Genomic DNA, 18,579 nt, shown 5'->3' on the forward strand with positions numbered 1-18,579 from the left:
TTAAGTGACTTGCTCAGGGTCACACAGCGACTCAGTGAGTGAGCCGGGATTTGAACTGGCGACCTCCTGGTTACAATCCCCTTTCTTTAACCACTGGACCCCACAGCCTCCTTTAAAACCTTAAGACCCTTCTCATTTTTTAAATGGTCTTTGTTGTTTCTGTGTTCTTTAACTACAAATATAAAAATGTAAGGCATCTTTTTCATAATAAAAACACAACACAGCAAATACAGTTTAAAATGTTTATTGCCGATACAATTTCTCTTTACAAAATTTCAGCAACAAGTTTGCAGCTTTGTAACTTCAACTGAAAACTAAAGGACAGCTGCATCAGTCTGTAATTGGAACTTAAATGTGGACCAGTCAGCTGTATAGTAACACGAATACATTCAAACTGAAAACGTGCTTCATCTTTGAAGAAGGTTTTAGTTCTAGTTTTTGTGGGGATGTTTATTCGGGTTTAATGGGCATGTGATTTGATGGTAGACATCATTGTAGAGGGTTTCTTTGAACTGTTGAACTGATTTAAGAAGTGCCAAACAGGCATGTTATTGAACAGGAATTAAACTAAACGATTCCTCTAAAAATACAGCAGACTGGCAAGAAGAGAATAGATTGTACTGTTTTCTAATTATTTGATTTCATACAGATAAAATAAAAAAAACCACAGGACTGTGCTGTACAAGAAAGTCCTAGAGCACGGGCTGTTAAGATAGTCCCTATGCATCACCAATATGGACGAAATCAAACACACAATTGAAAATATTTCACAGGTGTTTTTCTCAGTTTAATTAAAAGTGACCACCTACTTTCTTTCAGTCACTATTTCTGGAAATTATGTATGTGTATGGCATGGCTAGCACTAAAGCTTACAAATGCATGATATTCATCACGGTAGCATTTTTAAACACTGAAACCAAACAAGCCTGCTGATCCTGACCAAGTAGCTGTCCCGTACAGAAATATTAGTCCTTAACAAAATCACTTAAAAAAGAAAGAAAAAAGTACAAAAACCCCTCAAAACGGTAACAAAAAACTCAAATACCTGGTCGGCCTACTGCTATCTTTACTTTTTTTTTGGTAAAAGTTTTTTTTCCTTCCTTTCAAACCAGACTCACAATTGCAGCACCCTCTTTCAAGCTAAGATCACTCTATTAAAGTGGGGTAGAGAGATGTAAGATGTGCACAGAATGTGAACCACCATTATGCTTGAAAAGGTATCCTGCAACATTAAAAGAAACTACATGCAACCAAACTCCCAATTATATTGCTGCAAGTCTTTCACTACAACAACTGCATCTCTGCAAAACAACCTTATGATCACACGCATTCAACAATACAAATAATGAAAGTTCAAGTGGGGAACGACAAACTGGTGTCATATCAACTGATCTGACGGTACTGGATCCAAACACCAACACTGTTTAAAATAATTAATAAAGGACCGAAGTTATGAAAATCAGACATCAACGGTGCATGTTAGCCTCTTTAGTTTCCCTGTGTCCATTAGATTATGAAAAAGGAAGGTTTTTTTTTAATGATGTAAATGAGAACAACATGCAGACCTGCCTCTGTTCAGATGAGCTGACGAGAGACCATGCTGGCATGCCTGTCAGATTACTTTCCGTTAGAACACAGTAGCTGCTGCTTTCCAAACATTCAGTTTGCCTGAACCCTGACCTTCCATAAATACAACATGAAAATAAAATGACAATTATTGAAATCCACAAGAGCTAAAGCTCCGATTCATATGAGGTGCCTCTGGGGCAGTTCTGGATGGCTGGAGTTTACAATGGTTACCTTCTGGCTCAGAACGGATTGGTTTGTGTGCACATTGATGTTCTGAAGAATGAAGGATTTACGGAACTGTTCAATGTTTAATCTTTGTACTAAGAGTAGAAGTCATCTTTTTCATTTAATTTCTTGATAAATTAACTATGGTTGATAAAAGTTTCATATAGATTCTGTATGTCCTCCATTCCTTGTGTTAACCAGTAATACTAAAATAAATGTAGTTATACAATAAGACCAATGTTTTTGTTTGTTTGTTTAACAGGCAGTCAGTATCTTTCGTTTTCAATGAGAACCACTGTATATCTAGCGACTGAGTGTTTGGATTTTGGAATTTGGTTTTTGCCACTATGAAGTCTTTCTTTCATGCCAAGAAACTTCTTCAAAAAGCTACCAAATAAAATAACATACACTCTTAAAATGTTGGCTTTAAAAGAACACTAACACAATGGATTCACACCCGACGCAAGTACAGTTAACACTTCAGTACTAACGGAGCTATGCCCCCAAAATCAATGGAAAAAAGACTGCACAACAGGAACACATGTAAAATTGTGGAACACAAACACACACAAATAGGTCATCCTGCTCTTTACCATCACTGCAACAAACCCATTCCTTTCAAAAAACAAAAACACTCAGGCACTTTAAAAGCATCTCTGCACTGCTGTGTTTTATACACAATATGTGACTTTATTTTCTCCTTGCATTAACTCACTGACACTAGAAGAGCTAGGGGGCGAGGGTACAGGGCAGAAGAGATTCTTCAGTGTCTCCTGGGTTCCTCTATATTAATGGTGCTCTTAAATCCCTCTGAAATCCATGTCAGAAGCATCTCGGTCTAGAAAAACCTTCTACAGACCCTTGGAAGAAGTAAATGGACATGATTTGCAAAGATCCGATAAGAATCTCAATGCAGTATTCACTATCTATTTAAAGCTGCTCTTTGGCTGTGCAATAGGCCGTTGTGATGCACTTAGCTTTGTGCCAAGAGGATTGCTTCAATAGAACCAGCACAAGATTACAGATCTTACAAATCAAACACAACACTCTTTCAGATGCAAACTCTTTAGACTATAAAACAGTGCCCGAACTGCCAGATCACTATCTGAAGTACGAGGACTGTACCCCCGCCCCACCATGCCACACTGTAAATCTGAGTTAGCTTCTTTTTCCGCGTGTCAGTAACTGCAGCTTTCCCTTACACACACACACACACACAAAAACTCAGATACTGTTGTTTGTTCTGCGAATGAACATGGCTTAATGTGAAACAGGCTTGGCCTTCAGCGTTGTCAGCAGTTAGTTTTAACAGAAATTATACAAGAGTAAAAATGAATGTACTAGCCTCCTGAAACAGCAGGCTGTAATTGTCCTCTTCAGTACATTGCTGAGCGCTTCTATTTGCTGTTCCAGTGGAGCTCTTGTTTAGTGATAGACGCGGCTACACTCATTGGTGCTCTTCACTTTCAAATGAACCATTTCAACTGAACTAATTCACGCACCCCCACCCACCCCCATTTCCACCTATATAGTTCCCATAACAAAATGCCTAAATATTAAAATACAGGTTTATGAGTATTAGGTGGATTCAGTTTTCCTACTATATTGTACACCAACGTCTTCTTGTACAGTCATTAGCAGAAATGTGACGACTCAAATAAACACTTACCCCTTAATAAATCTTTTTCTCCCTCCCCCAGCCCGCTGATATTAACTGGAAAACTGGATACAAAATGATTTCTCTTTTTTTTCATATTCCAAATAAAACACTGAAACGCTCATAAAATTGTATACAAATTAAAACCAGAAATAAAGAGCCTTATGTAGCATTGAGGTGTGGTTTCTATGAGCGGGGACAGTAATGTCAGACTGTGTTCCATGCAGAAGCAGGCTGTGAGGTGTTCCCCTCCTCTCCCTTGAGCAGTAAGGCAGCCTGCTGGTGTGTCTCTGCCTCATCCTCACTCACGTCACCGTGGTTTGTTTTTTTCCCCTGGGATGTTTCAATGCTTCCCAGTATGGGAGGAGAAATACTTCCTTATGGGTCAAGCTTGCTGTCTTCTTCAGCATGTTTCTGCATGTGTTTGGGAGTATCCTGAGGGTACAAGAAAACAATCTTTCTTTAAAAAGCACAATCATACCAAGAGTTAGTACATCTTCATTCCCTTCAATACAAAAAGCATAGCACACCGCAACAAAGATCCTCTCCATGTAAAAGGAAGCGTGACCTAAGGACCAGCAAAAGAACAGGATCCTCCCAATATCCAGGTACTGATACTCTCAAAAGGACTGTTAGCCAAGTTTGATCCTGATTGGATAAGCGATTCTCTGTATATAAGAAAAATGCAAGTTTGACATACTGATATTCACAAATGATGATGCTCTCAAACGCTTGTCCTTACCATCATCAACTGGGAAGGCAATTCCCTAGATACATGTAACTCGAGTTAGCTGATACCAACAGATGGTAAATTCAACGCACTTAGAAACCTGAGATCCAACTGCTTTTGAAAAGGGTTCTGGACCTCAGTTCTATCTGACTTTCAAGTATAAAGTTCATTCAACTTATTGTGGCATCATTGTCGGTGGACACTAATTTATATTGACGCTCATTGGTACAGTACAAGTGCCATGAAATAAATGAGGACACTCAATAAATAAAATTATGGTGAAGACTAATTCCTAACTAAATTTAATCCCAATTGGATAAGCATTTTTATATTTCAAACTACAAAATATGACAAGTACGGGCGCCTCCACTATATCCCTAGCAGCGGATAATAAGCTTTTAAAAAAGGGAAGATACAATACCTGCACTGTCTCAAAGTCCTATAAAAATCAGACATTGATGCTTGGACCCTAATTGCTCTTTTATATGACTCGCCCTGATGTGGTTAAAACATTACTACAATAGTCACCTCTACTGATTGGCCCTGGCTCTCAATCCCCTGGCTGTCCTCCCTGCTCCCCTCTCTCCGGACCACCTGGCTGTCCTCCCTGCTCCCCCTCTCTCGACCCACTGGCTGTCCTCCGTGCTCCCTTCTCTCTCTGGACCACCTGGCTGTCTCCCTGCTCCCTTCTCTCTCTGGACCACCTGGCTGTCTCCCTGCTCCCCCTGGCTCCCCTCCCTGCAACCCTCTCTCTGGTCCCCCTGCTCCTCTCCTGGCTCTCCTCTCTCTCAACCCCCTGGCTGTCCTCCCTGCTCCCCTCTTTCTGGACCCCGTGTCTCACCTGCTTGGACCCGTTCCTGGCAGTGAAGAAGGCGTCGCAGTTCCTCCAGCGGCACTTTAGCGTCTGGAAGTTGGCGTTGGTGTGGTCCGTCAAGAGGTGGTGCTTCAGGTGATCCGCTACCCCGAAAATGAGGGAGCAGCCGTGCCACTGCGAGGAAACAAAGAGGGGGGTCATTGTGATGCGGGGGGTACTTGGGATCTGCACCGGTATTTGGGACAATGTGTACATATGGTAAAACGCCAAAGGCCTAAACTATGGCAAAAATTAAAAACACATCTGGATACCCACATAAGACTATAAGAAATGTATGAATGAGGGGAGGCCATTCAGCCCATCAATGATAGTCTGGTTCTTAGTAGCTAATTGGTCCTCAATTGGGCTCTTAAAAGGATCCTAATGATTATGCATCAGCAACGCAGATTGGTAACCCCTTCCACAGCCTCAGCAGTGTGTAAAAGTGTCTCCTCCCCTCGGCCTCCTTTTCATTTCCAACTGTGTCCTGTGGCTCTGGTCTCTGTGCTGCAAGCACTGACTAGGGTTACATTTGTCAACTCATTTTTTATTTTAAAGACGTCAGATAAGTTCCCCTTACTGAGGTAAACCAACCCTCATGTCATAAGTTCATGATAAGTATGAACATTGTATTTTAGTCTGACATTAATTGTAGACCAACAGAATTATTCTGAAATAATTTGAAACTCAATTAAATTACGCAAATTCCACCTTGCTCATGTTTGCTCAGATTCTGCCTCAAAGATGAAACATGTCTGTGGCTTTACTCAGCATGCCAAATACCCACGAGTGCAGAAACAGTAATGAATGCTGAATAAGGAAATTTATCATGGGGTAATAAACAGAGACAAAAAACAAATAGTGAGCCAGCCCAGAGGGAGTAAAAGCTTTGCTTTAAGAACTCGTAAGATCTTACCCAGCAGCGGTAGTTCTGCATGAGATTTAACCGCACGGCTTGGACACTTCCATCATAGCACCCGGTGTAAATCTACAAACACAAAGGGAGGAACACGGTGGATTACATGTCACAAAGGGAGGAACACGGTGGATTACATGTCACAAAAGGAGAGAACACAGTGGATTACATCTCACAAAAGGGAGGGAACACAGTGGATTACATCTCATTCTGCAGTGTTTCTTGAGAAACTAATTGCATTTAGTTTTATGGAATGCGGAGTGCTCAGCACTCACCATGCTTTTGTGGATTGTCATACACATGACCATGTCTTTGTGCCCTCCATAAACTTGTAATCGGTCATGAGACTGAAAGAGAAGAGAGGATTGTGGATTAACTCACTGCGGAGCAAACACAAAAATACCATAAAGCAATAAATCATTATTGTACCACTGTAATCCACTGCTGTAGGCAAGGTCTACTGCACTGGTCAGTAGCACCTAGTTATGCCCTTGCAATAAATTACATTCTCTAGGAAGCAAAACATACATTTGAAAATCACGACAAGGGTTTATAAAAGGCAACATCCTCCTTAAATGAGTAAAATCAACTGTTAACACTGTATGCAAAGCAATGTGAATGGACCCAGGGCTCCGTTCCAGACAGTGGAATCTGATTGTTTGTACCTGTAGCTCGTAGACCCGCACCATTTTGTCCAGGCAGGCCGTCACCATGACCTTCCCCAGGATATTGACCACGGTGACGGCGTGGCTGTGCCCTTTGTAGATGCGCACCAACTCTCCAGTCTGTCAAAGACAAGCAAGACAGGAAACGACATTACCACAAACAGCTAAGATCTGGAAACCTGTCCAAATCATTACAGTGCTCCCCCTTTATAAGGTAGCCCTTTATACCACAGAATGGGTTATTAAACAGCATTGATCTGGCTCCCATTAGACTCATAGTACCATTACAGTGGCACTTTGTATTCATTATAAGGCAGAACACAAATAGCAAGGTCTTGTAACCATGGCTCCTGACTACAGCGATATGAAGGCCGCTGTATATACCATTAGGGTATAAGAGTGCCTGCTGTGGACCACTTCGGGTAGGAATGAAAGTGTGAAGCCAGACACATGGCACTCTTACCATACAGACAGGGTAAACTGTGCATAATCATTAAATATCAAATCAGGTTTTAAATATAAAAAAATTATACAATACATAGTTAGTCATTTTCCACGTGTTCAGAATTTTTGTCATTAATTTTTGTCAGTAAGACAAAATAAGATGTACTGGAATGTCCTGAAATCTGCCGTTTCGAGTTGCCCATGAACTGTGTATTTCTGCAAAGCATTTCAAGAGAAATGCCTTTGAATTAGCAAACTGGAAGCAGCAAAATGAAGAAAGCTAGAAGCACCTCTCAGCTTGTTTAGCTTCCTTTAGTTTAACTGTATGTACAACAATTTAGGATGGATGTTTTGTCTTTGCCAGGTACACTCTCAAATACAGCACTAAAAAAAAGGTAAATTGTAAAATAAGCAGCATAATTAAATATAATAAATTGAGAAAAAATAAATCATGCCCATCTGACACACAACACAATACCTACCTTGATTTTGCACCATCAAACTTTTATCACTGTCCTAGCCTCCTACAGATTGCATGTGGCTATAATCCGATAACTATTTTAAACTTTCAGGTAGTGTGCAATTAAGAGACCCTCTTCTTGATTACTTATACTGTACATTTAATAAAACAAGGAAACACAGTAAAATGCACTTTAAGTGCTTTACACATTTTAAACAAACATTCACAAACACACACAGTAATGAGAACAAGGCTTAACCTGTACATGCTGCTGACCACTGCACTAGCTTCAGTATAGACAGGGCAAGGACAGGGCATGTCTACGTCACTGCAACTGGATTTGAGAACACACTCTACACTGAACAGGCGTCATGTGGTGGATTGGTTCTGCGGTTAGTGGTCATGTGGTTGCAGGGAGTTTTCTTGCATGCAGGTGGATGTGGTTGTGGTTGGATAGGAAGAGCTCAAAATTAATTCTTAAGATAAGGAGCTGATAAAAAGACAAGTGACTTAGGTAAAAATCAAAGTGCTGCATAACCATTACTAAGTATACCAATTGAAACGGCATGAACTTTTCACTTACATGGATGTTGTGCGCATGAACAGACTGGTCACTGGATCCACTGAACACCAGGTCATTCACAACCTGGAAGACAACATTTACTGATTACTTTTTATAGTATATACTCATCATTTACAGGGGGGAAAAAAAACAAAAAAAACAAAATTGTTTAATAGTTGCCGCTGTAATCCAGTGGAAAGATGTTACTTGTTTTAGAGGAAGATCCTTACCAACAGTCGCCAAAAGGTTGTTCTGTTCTTGTGCAAAGATTGCCCTGGTATTCATGAAGGTGGCATTGTTAAAGTGTACAGTACTGTGTCTGAGTCCACATTATTGAATTACTACAGTAAATCAATGAGGATGAAGCCAATTGTGCAGATAATCCTGTTTCATTAGAAGCTGGAGTAAATTGCCATGCCCAGGGGCTGGTCAAAACTTGGAATCTGGATCAAAGTGAACCGGATTTTGTCATCCTATATGTTGTGATCCAGATTACTTTTATCTGGATCGTTTTGATCTGGTTTTTCAGAATACACCACTGCTGCATTACATTTATCCAGATTACAAATCACTATGTAACACAATTTTTGTTCCTGGGTAGTAAGTGTTATTTCCTAATTGCTTATGCCTCAAAAGTATAGAAAATGGCTATTATTCCCCACAAACTTTGCTTTTGTGACAAGGACAGTGATATTTTGAAATTTACCTATTTTCAATGAGAAAACGGGCGAATTGTGTCTTTTCGTTCACATAAAGTCAGAAAAAAATAACATATGAATCCAAATTAACATGTATTTATACTAAAGTAATACAAAAATGACTACAAAAGATTTAGAAGTGAGTAGTTTTTCGAGATTTACGATTATACTGTAAATCACTTTCACGAATCAGCCCCCAAATGTAGTCTCCCATCATGTTCTCGTTACACTGTCCTTGGTAGCGGCGTTCAAAGTCCAGTATATCCTGGGGGAAGCGCTCGCCTTGCTCCTCCGAGTACGCTCCCATGTTCTCCTTGAATTTATCAAGATGAGCATCAAGGATATGGACTTTGAGGGACATCCTACAGCCCATTGTGCCGTAGTTCTTCACCAGAGTCTCAACCAGCTCCACATAGTTTTCGGCCTTGTGATTGCCCAGGAAGCCCCGAACCACTGCGACAAAGCTGTTCCAAGCCGCTTTCTCCTTACTAGTGAGCTTCTTGGGGAATTCATTGCACTCCAGGATCTTCTTTATCTGTGGTCCGACGAAGACACCGGCTTTGACCTTTGCCTCAGACAGCTTAGGGAAGAAGTCTTGAAGGTACTTGAAGGCTTCTTATCTAGAGCTCTGACAAATTGTTTCATAAGGCCCAATTTGATGTGCAGTGGTGGCATCAGCACCTTCCGGGGGTCCACCAGTGGCTCCCACTTGACGTTGTTCCTCCCCACAGAGAGCTCAGTCCGTTGTGGCCAGTCCCACCTGTGGTAGTGCGCCTTGGTGTCCCTGCTGTCCCAAAGGCAAAGATAGCAGGGAAACTTGGTAAAACCACCTTGGAGACCCATCAGGAATGCCACCATTTTGAAGTCTCAAAATGCGACTGCCGGATGCTTGCAGCCTCTTGATGCCATCTCAGAAAAATGCAGATATGTATCCACTTAGGCAGCTGGAACTAAACTGAACTGGTGGGCTTAAGGCCCCTGTATTTATACTACTATTTATATTACTGGAAAGTTCTAGAAAGTTCTAGAAGTTACTCCAAGTTTACTCAGCACTGAATCTATCTGGAATGTTCTGGAAAATAGGTAAATTTCAAAATATCACTATCATGGTCACAAAAGCAAAGTTGTGGGGAATAATAGCCATTTTCTATACTTTTGAGGCATAAGCAATTAGGAAATAACACTTACTACCCAGGAACCAAAAAAAAAAAAAATTTGTTACACGGTGTTATGATTACGAAATCCGTTTTTTAACGTAATCGATCACAAAATGTAGGATTACAAAATCCAGATCATTTTTATCCAGATTAAAAGTTTTGAAAAACCAGCCCCTGGCGACTCAAATTATGGTGATTATAAAGGATAAATTGAAAAGTTCAATTTTTTGGGATGAATAAAGCACTTAACTCATTGTAAGCATGTGTATAAAATTGCAGCTGTTTCACGGGGGCCCAGCACTACAACAAATACCACTTGGGAGTTTGGTTGATACCTTGACTAAAAGCTTCTAAATTACAGGTTGAGGTTTTATTCAGTTGCATTAACGAGCCCCTTTTCCTAATCTTGGAAGCAGTTTTTGGCCAGGGGCTCGGAAGTCCCAACTGACCTTCATGCAGAGCACGGTCTTGGTGTGCCCCTCCAGGGTGCGCAGCAGCAAGCCGCTCTTGGCGTCCCTCACGCTGATGGTGCAGTCATAGGAGCCCACCAGCAGGATCCTGCGTGCCCCCTCTTGAGCCGTGGCCAGGCAGCTCACTGCCCGTGAATTGTGGCACTCAAGCACATCTAGCTGCTTGTTCATCTGGGGACAGAGCAAGAGAGCGTGGGGTGAGAGGGGAGCGTCTCACAGAACAGACCTAGCAAGAGAGCGTGGGGTGAGAGGGGAGCGTCTCACAGGGCAGATCCAACAAAGGAGCGTGGGGTGAGAGGGGAGCGTCTCACAGGGCAGATCCAACAATGGAGCGTGGGGTGAGAGCGGAGCGTCTCACAGGGCAGATCCAACAAGGGAGCGTGGGGTGAGAGGGGAGCATCTCACAGGGCAGATCCAACAAGGGAGCGTGGGGTGAGAGGGGAGCATCTCACAGGGCAGATCCAACAAGGGAGCGTGGGGTGAGAGGGGAGCATCTCACAGGGCAGACCACTCATAGATTTAATACAGAAAAGTAAAGCCATGCAATGGAGGATTTCAGTGTTTTAGAACATTATTTGCACACTGAAGGCGGCACAGGCCGAAACGTTTAGTTTTACACCTTAGATTTCTGATTGAGCGTTTTTAAGTTATGGATGTTTTACAACATAAACCCAAAGATCTGAAACTAACTGATGTAGAAAAGGAGCTAGGAGTTTTAATATCATGCAGGTCACAAGGAAAGGATTTGCTGGAGTGCATTCCAGGCTAGCAGCACAATAGTGCCAACTAGAGGCTTTAGAAATACTAAAATAAAACTAAAATCTAACAAACATTTTGACAAGAAGTCTTTCAATGTCTTCTAGTGAAAACATTGGTCATTGAATTGAAGTTTCTTTTAGTGTTTCTAAAAGCAGCACTATGGAGTGTTTAATAGTTACGAATGCCATCTACACGCTATATAGGGAGTAGCTAATACATGGGGTAGTGTGCGATATGAGAATGTAATACCAACTGGATGAGCCCATTGGAAAAAAATGCTCACTAGTTATTCTAAGCTTTTATCTATCAAGGCAGTAGCAAAACAGTTATCAATACTGCATTGACTATATGAATCTTTATCCATAGTATCCATATTCACCTGGCTGCAGTGCTCCACAATCACACTGAGTTTAAACTTCAATACAACTCCTTGGTGTTACTTCCTACATTACTCCAGAGTTCAGGAGTGAATAGTCACAGCTAGCATAAACATGCAATACCGACACGGAGATAACATCAATTTGTGTACCACAGTTCTGAAAATCAAACATATAACAATGCATGTGAATCTCTTTAGGGCATTTCTGTCTGCAAAAATACTCAAGTGCAGTTGTGAGGGTATATTTTAGTCATTTAAAGTGTGGAGCTATTAAGATCAATCAGCATTTAAATCAATTGCCAAGACCCAGGAGCACAATCTTGTATCAGTAGTGAAATTCAAGCTCAAGCTATTGTGAATGTGTGTGTCGATCACGTGTCTGCCTGACAGTATGAATGTGGAACCCCTCCGCTTGCAGCAGGGCAGTGCTCACCTTCAAACTGAAGCTGACCACGCTGCCATTGGCCAGCCCAGCGAACAGGATCTTCCAGCGGCTGTGTAAGCAGAGGACCCGGTCCAGCTGGCAGAACTGCTCAATACACTCTGTGGTCTAGGGGGGAGACAAGTTAACCTTCTTTAAACTACACCATTCACCTCATCATATAATATCATTTTATTATATCCAGACTTGAAGGTGGATTATGTGTAATTGTTTATGTTATATTAGACATTATTAAACATTTCAAAGGTTTTGCACTGACATTCTGAGGGAGAAATCCACTAAGTGCAGCTGTTGCTAATAGATTCCAGTAAGGACATGACTTAAAATATAATAACTGGTGAGCAATTTTTTCAATGGGCTCATCCAGTTGATATTTCCCATAATAATCAGACGGTTGTTACGGGAAACGCGTGTGCATGAACACTAGTAACAGAGTGGGACCCCAGCACAAGCTGTCAAACTGAAAGGAATTCCAACCGTACCTCTTGCTTCTCAGCTGGGAAAAAATTGCTCATCAGAGATTATTAAAAATACTGCATGTGGTAGTGTGTGATAAATGAGAATGTAGGAGGCCGTATGGTCCAGTGGTTAAAGAAAAGGGATTGTAACCAGGAGGTCCCCGGTTCAAATCCCACCTCAGCCACTGACTCACTGTGTGACCCTGAGCAAGTCACTTAACCTTCTTGTGCTCTGTCTTTCGGGTGTAAGTGACTCTGCAGCTGATGCATAGTTCACACACCCTAGTCTTTGTAAGTCGCCTTGGATAAAGGCATCTGCTAAATAAACTAATAATAATAATAATAATAATAATAATAATAATAATAATAATAATAATAATAATGCCCACTCTTGTGGTGGAATGCTTGTATAAATCACCTTGGATATATGTCGCCTCCAACCCCTCGGGTAGGCATTACATTTTCATATCACACACTACCCCATGTCAGTATTCTCTATACACAGACCTTGGATACTGAAACCACCTGCAAGCGTCTGAATACCTGCTGCCCCTGTGCATTAGCGAGGCCCGTAACGTTACCTTGAGGGAGTAGCAGCGGATGGTGTGGTCGCTGGAGCCGGTGTACAGCCTGCCTGGGATCCCTGCACTCTGGGTAACTAGCAGGCAGTTCACTTTGGTGGTGTGGCCCTCAAACACGACGACACACTTCCGAGTCTAAGAGAGGGGGAGAAAACAAGCTCACACTGGCGCCTGTGCAGGAGGAGAGCTCAGGGGGAGACGCGGCATGTTTCTATAAGCGGGTTGGAGGAGCAGTTTCACACTACAACAACCAATCCACAACCCCACTTCCACAAAATGCAAACTTTCAATAGTCATACAATTTATTCAGCGCGTGTCAATTTATTTTCACACACGCAGTTTATTTTAGACACGCTGTTTAAAAGTATTTTTTTTCACAGTAAAACAGGTTTAAAAGGCACTGCATATCAACAGGACACTCAGTACTGCATCTCCAGCACCGCCCCACCCCTCGTTCGCTATATTTTTCAAATAACTCTTAATAACAGTACATACCGATAAATCATCTCTTGATCACTCATTTTATCACCAAACTCCTCAATAATGCAATCCAAGTCGTTATTTTATTACTATAACATCTCAAAAAGCTCTGCAAATGTCTGTGATATTCTCTGAGCACTGGATGCGGAAACAGCTATCTTGTTTGTTTATGTCTGTGTTATCTATGTGGTGTCGGGTCTATCAGTATTCATGAGATACGCCCCTTTTTTTTTTTCGGCTTCTCTCGGCTCCTATCGTTCTCACTCGGCCATTGAATGGTTTTCTCGGCTTTTTCCTGGAGAAAAAACGACTAGAGACGTGTTTTTTACGTCTTTTTGATTGGACCGGAAAGGTAAAATTGCGATGTCGGACCAGGTCCGACATAGGACCGCAAAGGGTTAACACTCTAACGCCTAGCAAGTTAAATAATTCATTCTCGGCACTGTCAGGAAAAACACCTTTCCAACGAACTGAAGAATGCCATCTATCAAGAGGTGTTCTGTGATAATACTGCTTCCTCAGCAATGGAGACTCACCCATGAGATGAATGGCAGCCATAATAAGCAGTTAAAGAACACTGGCAGTAGCAGTACCTTCTCTATTACATGTGGCGTTAGTCCTGTGTTCTTTCAGTCGCAGTGAAAAATGACTGGCAGGCAGGGACTATAGAGGAAACCCAAGCTGCCCTCGTCCCTCCCCCGCTAGAAAAGGGTTGCTTCCAGCTCATGATCAATGTAGTGGGTACACTAGAAAGATCTACTTTAGCCCCTCTCCAGTCACTCCCCTCTTAATCCCTCATTAACACTCACTATTAGGTCGAAAACGCGCACAGTCTTGTCCCCGGAGCAGGTGTAGAGCAGCCCATTGTGTATTTGCATGGAGTTCACAGCAGCCTCGTGCCCTTCAAAGGAGCCCTCTGTGGGCTCATCCTCCTCACCAGGCTCCGAGGAGACCTCTAAAGACAGGAAAGACACATCTCAACATTCACCTCACAGGACACTGCAGGTCCCTACAGCTGTACTGCAGACTTCATCAACATATGATTTGTGAATACTAGATTAAAAAGTGTGTGTGTATAATTAAATGCCAGTTTTTGTGAAGCAATTATCCTCATACATGATTTTGGAAAGCTGTTCACTTTTGTGTATACCAAATCAGCGACAATGTGGTCTATTCAACTGATCTAAAGGGTAGCAGACCTACATACCACTATTTGTGAATACATAAAGGAGGCTTTGACAAACTCTAACAGTGTGTGTAAGTCTCTCTAGTGTATTTCTGTCTTAAATAGTAATATTAAAAACAATGGTCTGTTTAGATCAACTGATTACACCCCATTGGCAGGATAATTAATACCACAGTGAAAAGAGAGAACTATCACAGAAAACTCTCTGGGATCCATTACAAAAGAGCACTGCTGATGCCCATAAACAGTACTCGTAATCCACTACGTACTATTTTAGGTAAAGTCTGTGGTACACATGTGACCCACTGGTAACTGGTAAAAGGGGCTCTTCTATGTTGATACAGCCGTCTCTAATTTAGAGGGCTGCTCATATTATACACTCGGGGGGTGGGCTAGACACTTCTGTACTACAGGCAACATTGAGGACATTTTTCATACAAACTGTAATAACAACTCTGTCTTGTTATGGTTTCTGGTCAATTGTTTTTGTGATCCCAGAGGCAGAATAGCCCACTGAAAGTTCAGTATATGCTGTCCAATCTTGATTCTTACATTTGTTTTTTTTTGTTTTTTAATTTTCAGTGTGACTCTTGAAATAGTTCATCCAAAACAAGCACTTCAATAAAATATTTAATAAAATCTGAAATACTAACAATTGCAAGACCTAAAACGGGTTCAAATCCTAACAACCTAAATGACAGAGGAACCTGTGCATGTGATACAGTACCGGAAGAGTTCTTCAATCCCTTAGTAGACTTGGTCTTACTGAAAAAAAAAAAGAAATAAAATCTAAATTGTATTATCGTACTACAGCTCTCTAACTACAATTCTTAAGGCTGAACCAACACCACCAGAAATATTTACTGTATATACTTTTTTGACCAAAATAAATAAATAGATAATTAAAAAAAAGAGACAGCCCTAACTTTTTACAAACAGTACTTACACCACATTGGTGCTGCTCTTGCTGCTGGTCACCAACTCACTAGTGGAGCTCACTTCATCACAGCCAAGCTTCTGGTCCTCTGTGTGGTTGCATGTCGAGACTGTGGGGAGATCTCTCTTTGAAGGACTGCCACGTTTCTCATCCCCGGAGTCAGAGGAGTCAATGGCCACCACCTCCAGCTGCGTGGTGGGGAGCTCGATCATCTCCAGGGAGGTGTCGCTGTCGGCAGAGCCCTGTTCCAGACCTGCCTTGGAGGGCTCAGTGCCCTCGCTCGGTCTGTCTCCCTTCTGTGGGGTGGATGTGCTCACCTTCCCTCCTTTGGTAGCTTTCCGGGGCTTGCTCTTCCTGACCGGCCTGCTCGAGTCCCCGTCCTGCTCCGTGTCGCTGTTCTCTTGCCCATCGTTGGCTTTCCGTAGAGCCTTCTTCTTCTTTAGTTTCTTGAGTCTCTTCCCAGCTTTGTTCTCTGGCACCGCCATGGTAGATTCCGTCTGTACCTCAGCCCCCTGCTTGGTCTCCTCCTCCAGGGCTGTCTGGCCAGAAAGCAGCTGGTTTTGGGCCCAGATACTGGGCCTCTCTGGGCCTAGGAAGGAACTTCTGGTTATTGGGTTGTCCTGCACCTTCATGCTGTGGGAGGACTGGGACTGACTGGGGGAGCAGGTCTCTCTTCGGTTGGTCCGGCGAGCCTCTGAAGACAAGCTTACACTCTCCTGGGAGTCACAGCCGACCTGCCCGAATCCCTCTTCCAGTCCAGCCAGGCTCACTGCTCCAGCGAACCCCGGAGACACAGACAAACTGGGCTTTGTGCCTTCAGAAGGGGGAATAAGAAATAACAGAATGATAATCTGCAGCAGTAAAGGTACTGTAAAATCAAGCAAAACTTTTTATATCTCCGTTTAGCATGCTTTTAAGAAGCTGGAAAAAAATATCTGTTGTGCATTTGATTTTGTAATCTTTTGCCAAACTCAAGTCCTTACTAAGTTCCATCACTACCGGATACTATTATTAAACAGCAAGTAACTTCAAATTTCATAATAACTTTTTCTCTTTCACATTCCCCTTACTCTGTATGATGTTTGCAATCATTGTGAGTGGTTCTGGATTTTGTTGTTCCAATATTGAGTTACATATCATGCGGTTTATGGCACCGCATCAACCTCAATGACTATCTTTAGCAAGCACTGAAAGCAATGTAGCAAGTGCCCTTTACAGCACCTCGATTTCATATAGGCTACAACGTGTACAATATTTACCCTTTCCATTAGAGCTGTATTGAATCTTTGAACAAACATTACTTGAAATGGATTGGGTGATAATTACAATGTTTGTATTTGTTTAATAACACATTAAAGGGTACACAAGGACCTTTTTTATTTTATTGTGTTACATGTTCCCATGTGTTGCTACAACTGTTTATGTAAGTTGTGTGTAATGTTTTAATTTTTTTTTACATTTTGACCACTTTTTAAAACTTTTAAATTGCATTCCCTGCCTCAAGATGGCTTCCCATGTACCCAGGTGGACCTCAGAACTACATTTCCCATCATTCTCCTGCTCACATATATAACTGTGATGGATTTACCAGTGAGCAGGAGGATGATGGGAAATGTAGTTCTGTGGTCCACACAGGTACATGTGAAGCCATCTTGAGGCAGGGAATGCAATTTGAAAGTTTAAAAAAGTGGTCAAAATGTAAAAAAAAAAAAAAAAAAATTAAAACAATACACACGCCTTATGTAAACAGTAACACATGGGAACATGTAACACAATAAAATAAAAAGGTCCTTATGTACCATTTAACAGCATTTATGAAGGACTGCATCAAAAAAAGATATCATGCAAGGAAACCAATGCATAAACAAGGTCTGACAGGGATGGAAATAAGGCTCCATTTGCATAGCAGTTTGATTCATTCCCAGTTTTACTATGAGTTTAATAAGGCACACCTGAGCTTGTTACCTATACACTGTGGCTATTAAAACCTGGAATGGGGTTTTATTTGCATCTGAAATAAATACCCATTCTAATGTACGGATAGGTAATTTGATGGGGTACCGAGTTTACTTTACTCCGGAGAGATATTTTACTGTAACATGGCACACATTATACTTTTGTTTTCCTGCTAATTCAAAATATTAATTTACATTTTAAAAGAATATTTGAACATTAAAAACACATGTTCATCCCAGCTTTGCTTTCCATTGAGGTGCATCAACCCCAAACCCTACATATTCATTCCATGAACTTGTTCAGGAGAGCAGACAACTACACAACGCTGCTACTAAAGAATGCTTATGCAGCCCAGGTGCGCACCACACACCTTGCACCGGTGTGGAGGTGAGCGGGGACTCCAGTGCTGTGGTGTACAGGCTGCTGTTCCTGGGCTGCAGGTCTGATGAAGCTGCGGTGAGGGGGGTTCCTGCCTGACTGCCCAGAGCGTCGGGATCCTGCTTGATGCGAGTGGGCGGCGTGCTGCTGGGGAGTGCTCTGGCTGCAGGTGGGCACAGGGAGGCAGGCAGGGCGCTCAGGTGGGGGAATGGGGAGAGGATGGCGGGGGAGGGCTGACCAGTCACATGAAGAGAGGTATCTTGGAAAGGGGAGGGCAGTGCTGTTGCTTCAAATTTAGCCATCAGCTCAGGGCGTGGACCATCATAGGACTCTGTAACACAAACAGGCAGTCAACGTCAGGAGACCTCCACCAACTCCGTATACAGACTGGAAAGCAAACTACTGTGAAGGGGCTGGAAAGCAAACTACTGTGAAGGGGCTGGAAAGCAAACTACTGTGAAGGGGCTGGAAAGCAAACTACTGTGAAGGGGCAGTCAATTTCAGTGTGCTTTACTGTGCATACATTCAAGGGTTTCTACATGCTAAACAAAAGCATCAGTTAATTTCCCACCAGTTGTTTGTAAAGGAGTAAACTTTGAATTTAAAAACTAATGTTA

The 18,579-nt window shown here is 42.1% G+C and overlaps 1 protein-coding gene across 1 annotated transcript in view; it reads right to left on the minus strand.

Annotated features, from left to right (window-relative positions):
- Positions 1–228: 228 nt before the first annotated feature.
- LOC117420301 (zinc finger protein 106-like) overlaps positions 229–18,579 on the minus strand; it is a 37,658-nt gene continuing 19,307 nt past the window's right edge. Inside the window, exons 10-22 of the mRNA XM_058991271.1 lie at positions 17,955–18,293; positions 15,638–16,442; positions 15,419–15,456; positions 14,315–14,460; positions 13,026–13,160; positions 11,978–12,094; positions 10,386–10,577; positions 8,103–8,165; positions 6,616–6,735; positions 6,226–6,297; positions 5,951–6,022; positions 5,023–5,169; positions 229–3,886 (exon numbers count right to left, since the gene is read on the minus strand). Coding sequence (XP_058847254.1) covers positions 3,830–3,886; positions 5,023–5,169; positions 5,951–6,022; positions 6,226–6,297; positions 6,616–6,735; positions 8,103–8,165; positions 10,386–10,577; positions 11,978–12,094; positions 13,026–13,160; positions 14,315–14,460; positions 15,419–15,456; positions 15,638–16,442; positions 17,955–18,293 — 2,303 coding nt within the window. The 3' untranslated portion in view covers positions 229–3,829. The remainder of the gene's footprint in view (positions 3,887–5,022; positions 5,170–5,950; positions 6,023–6,225; positions 6,298–6,615; positions 6,736–8,102; positions 8,166–10,385; positions 10,578–11,977; positions 12,095–13,025; positions 13,161–14,314; positions 14,461–15,418; positions 15,457–15,637; positions 16,443–17,954; positions 18,294–18,579) is intronic.

The sequence above is a fragment of the Acipenser ruthenus genome, chromosome 18 (assembly GCF_902713425.1).
Source record: "Acipenser ruthenus chromosome 18, fAciRut3.2 maternal haplotype, whole genome shotgun sequence".
Taxonomy (NCBI): domain Eukaryota; kingdom Metazoa; phylum Chordata; class Actinopteri; order Acipenseriformes; family Acipenseridae; genus Acipenser; species Acipenser ruthenus.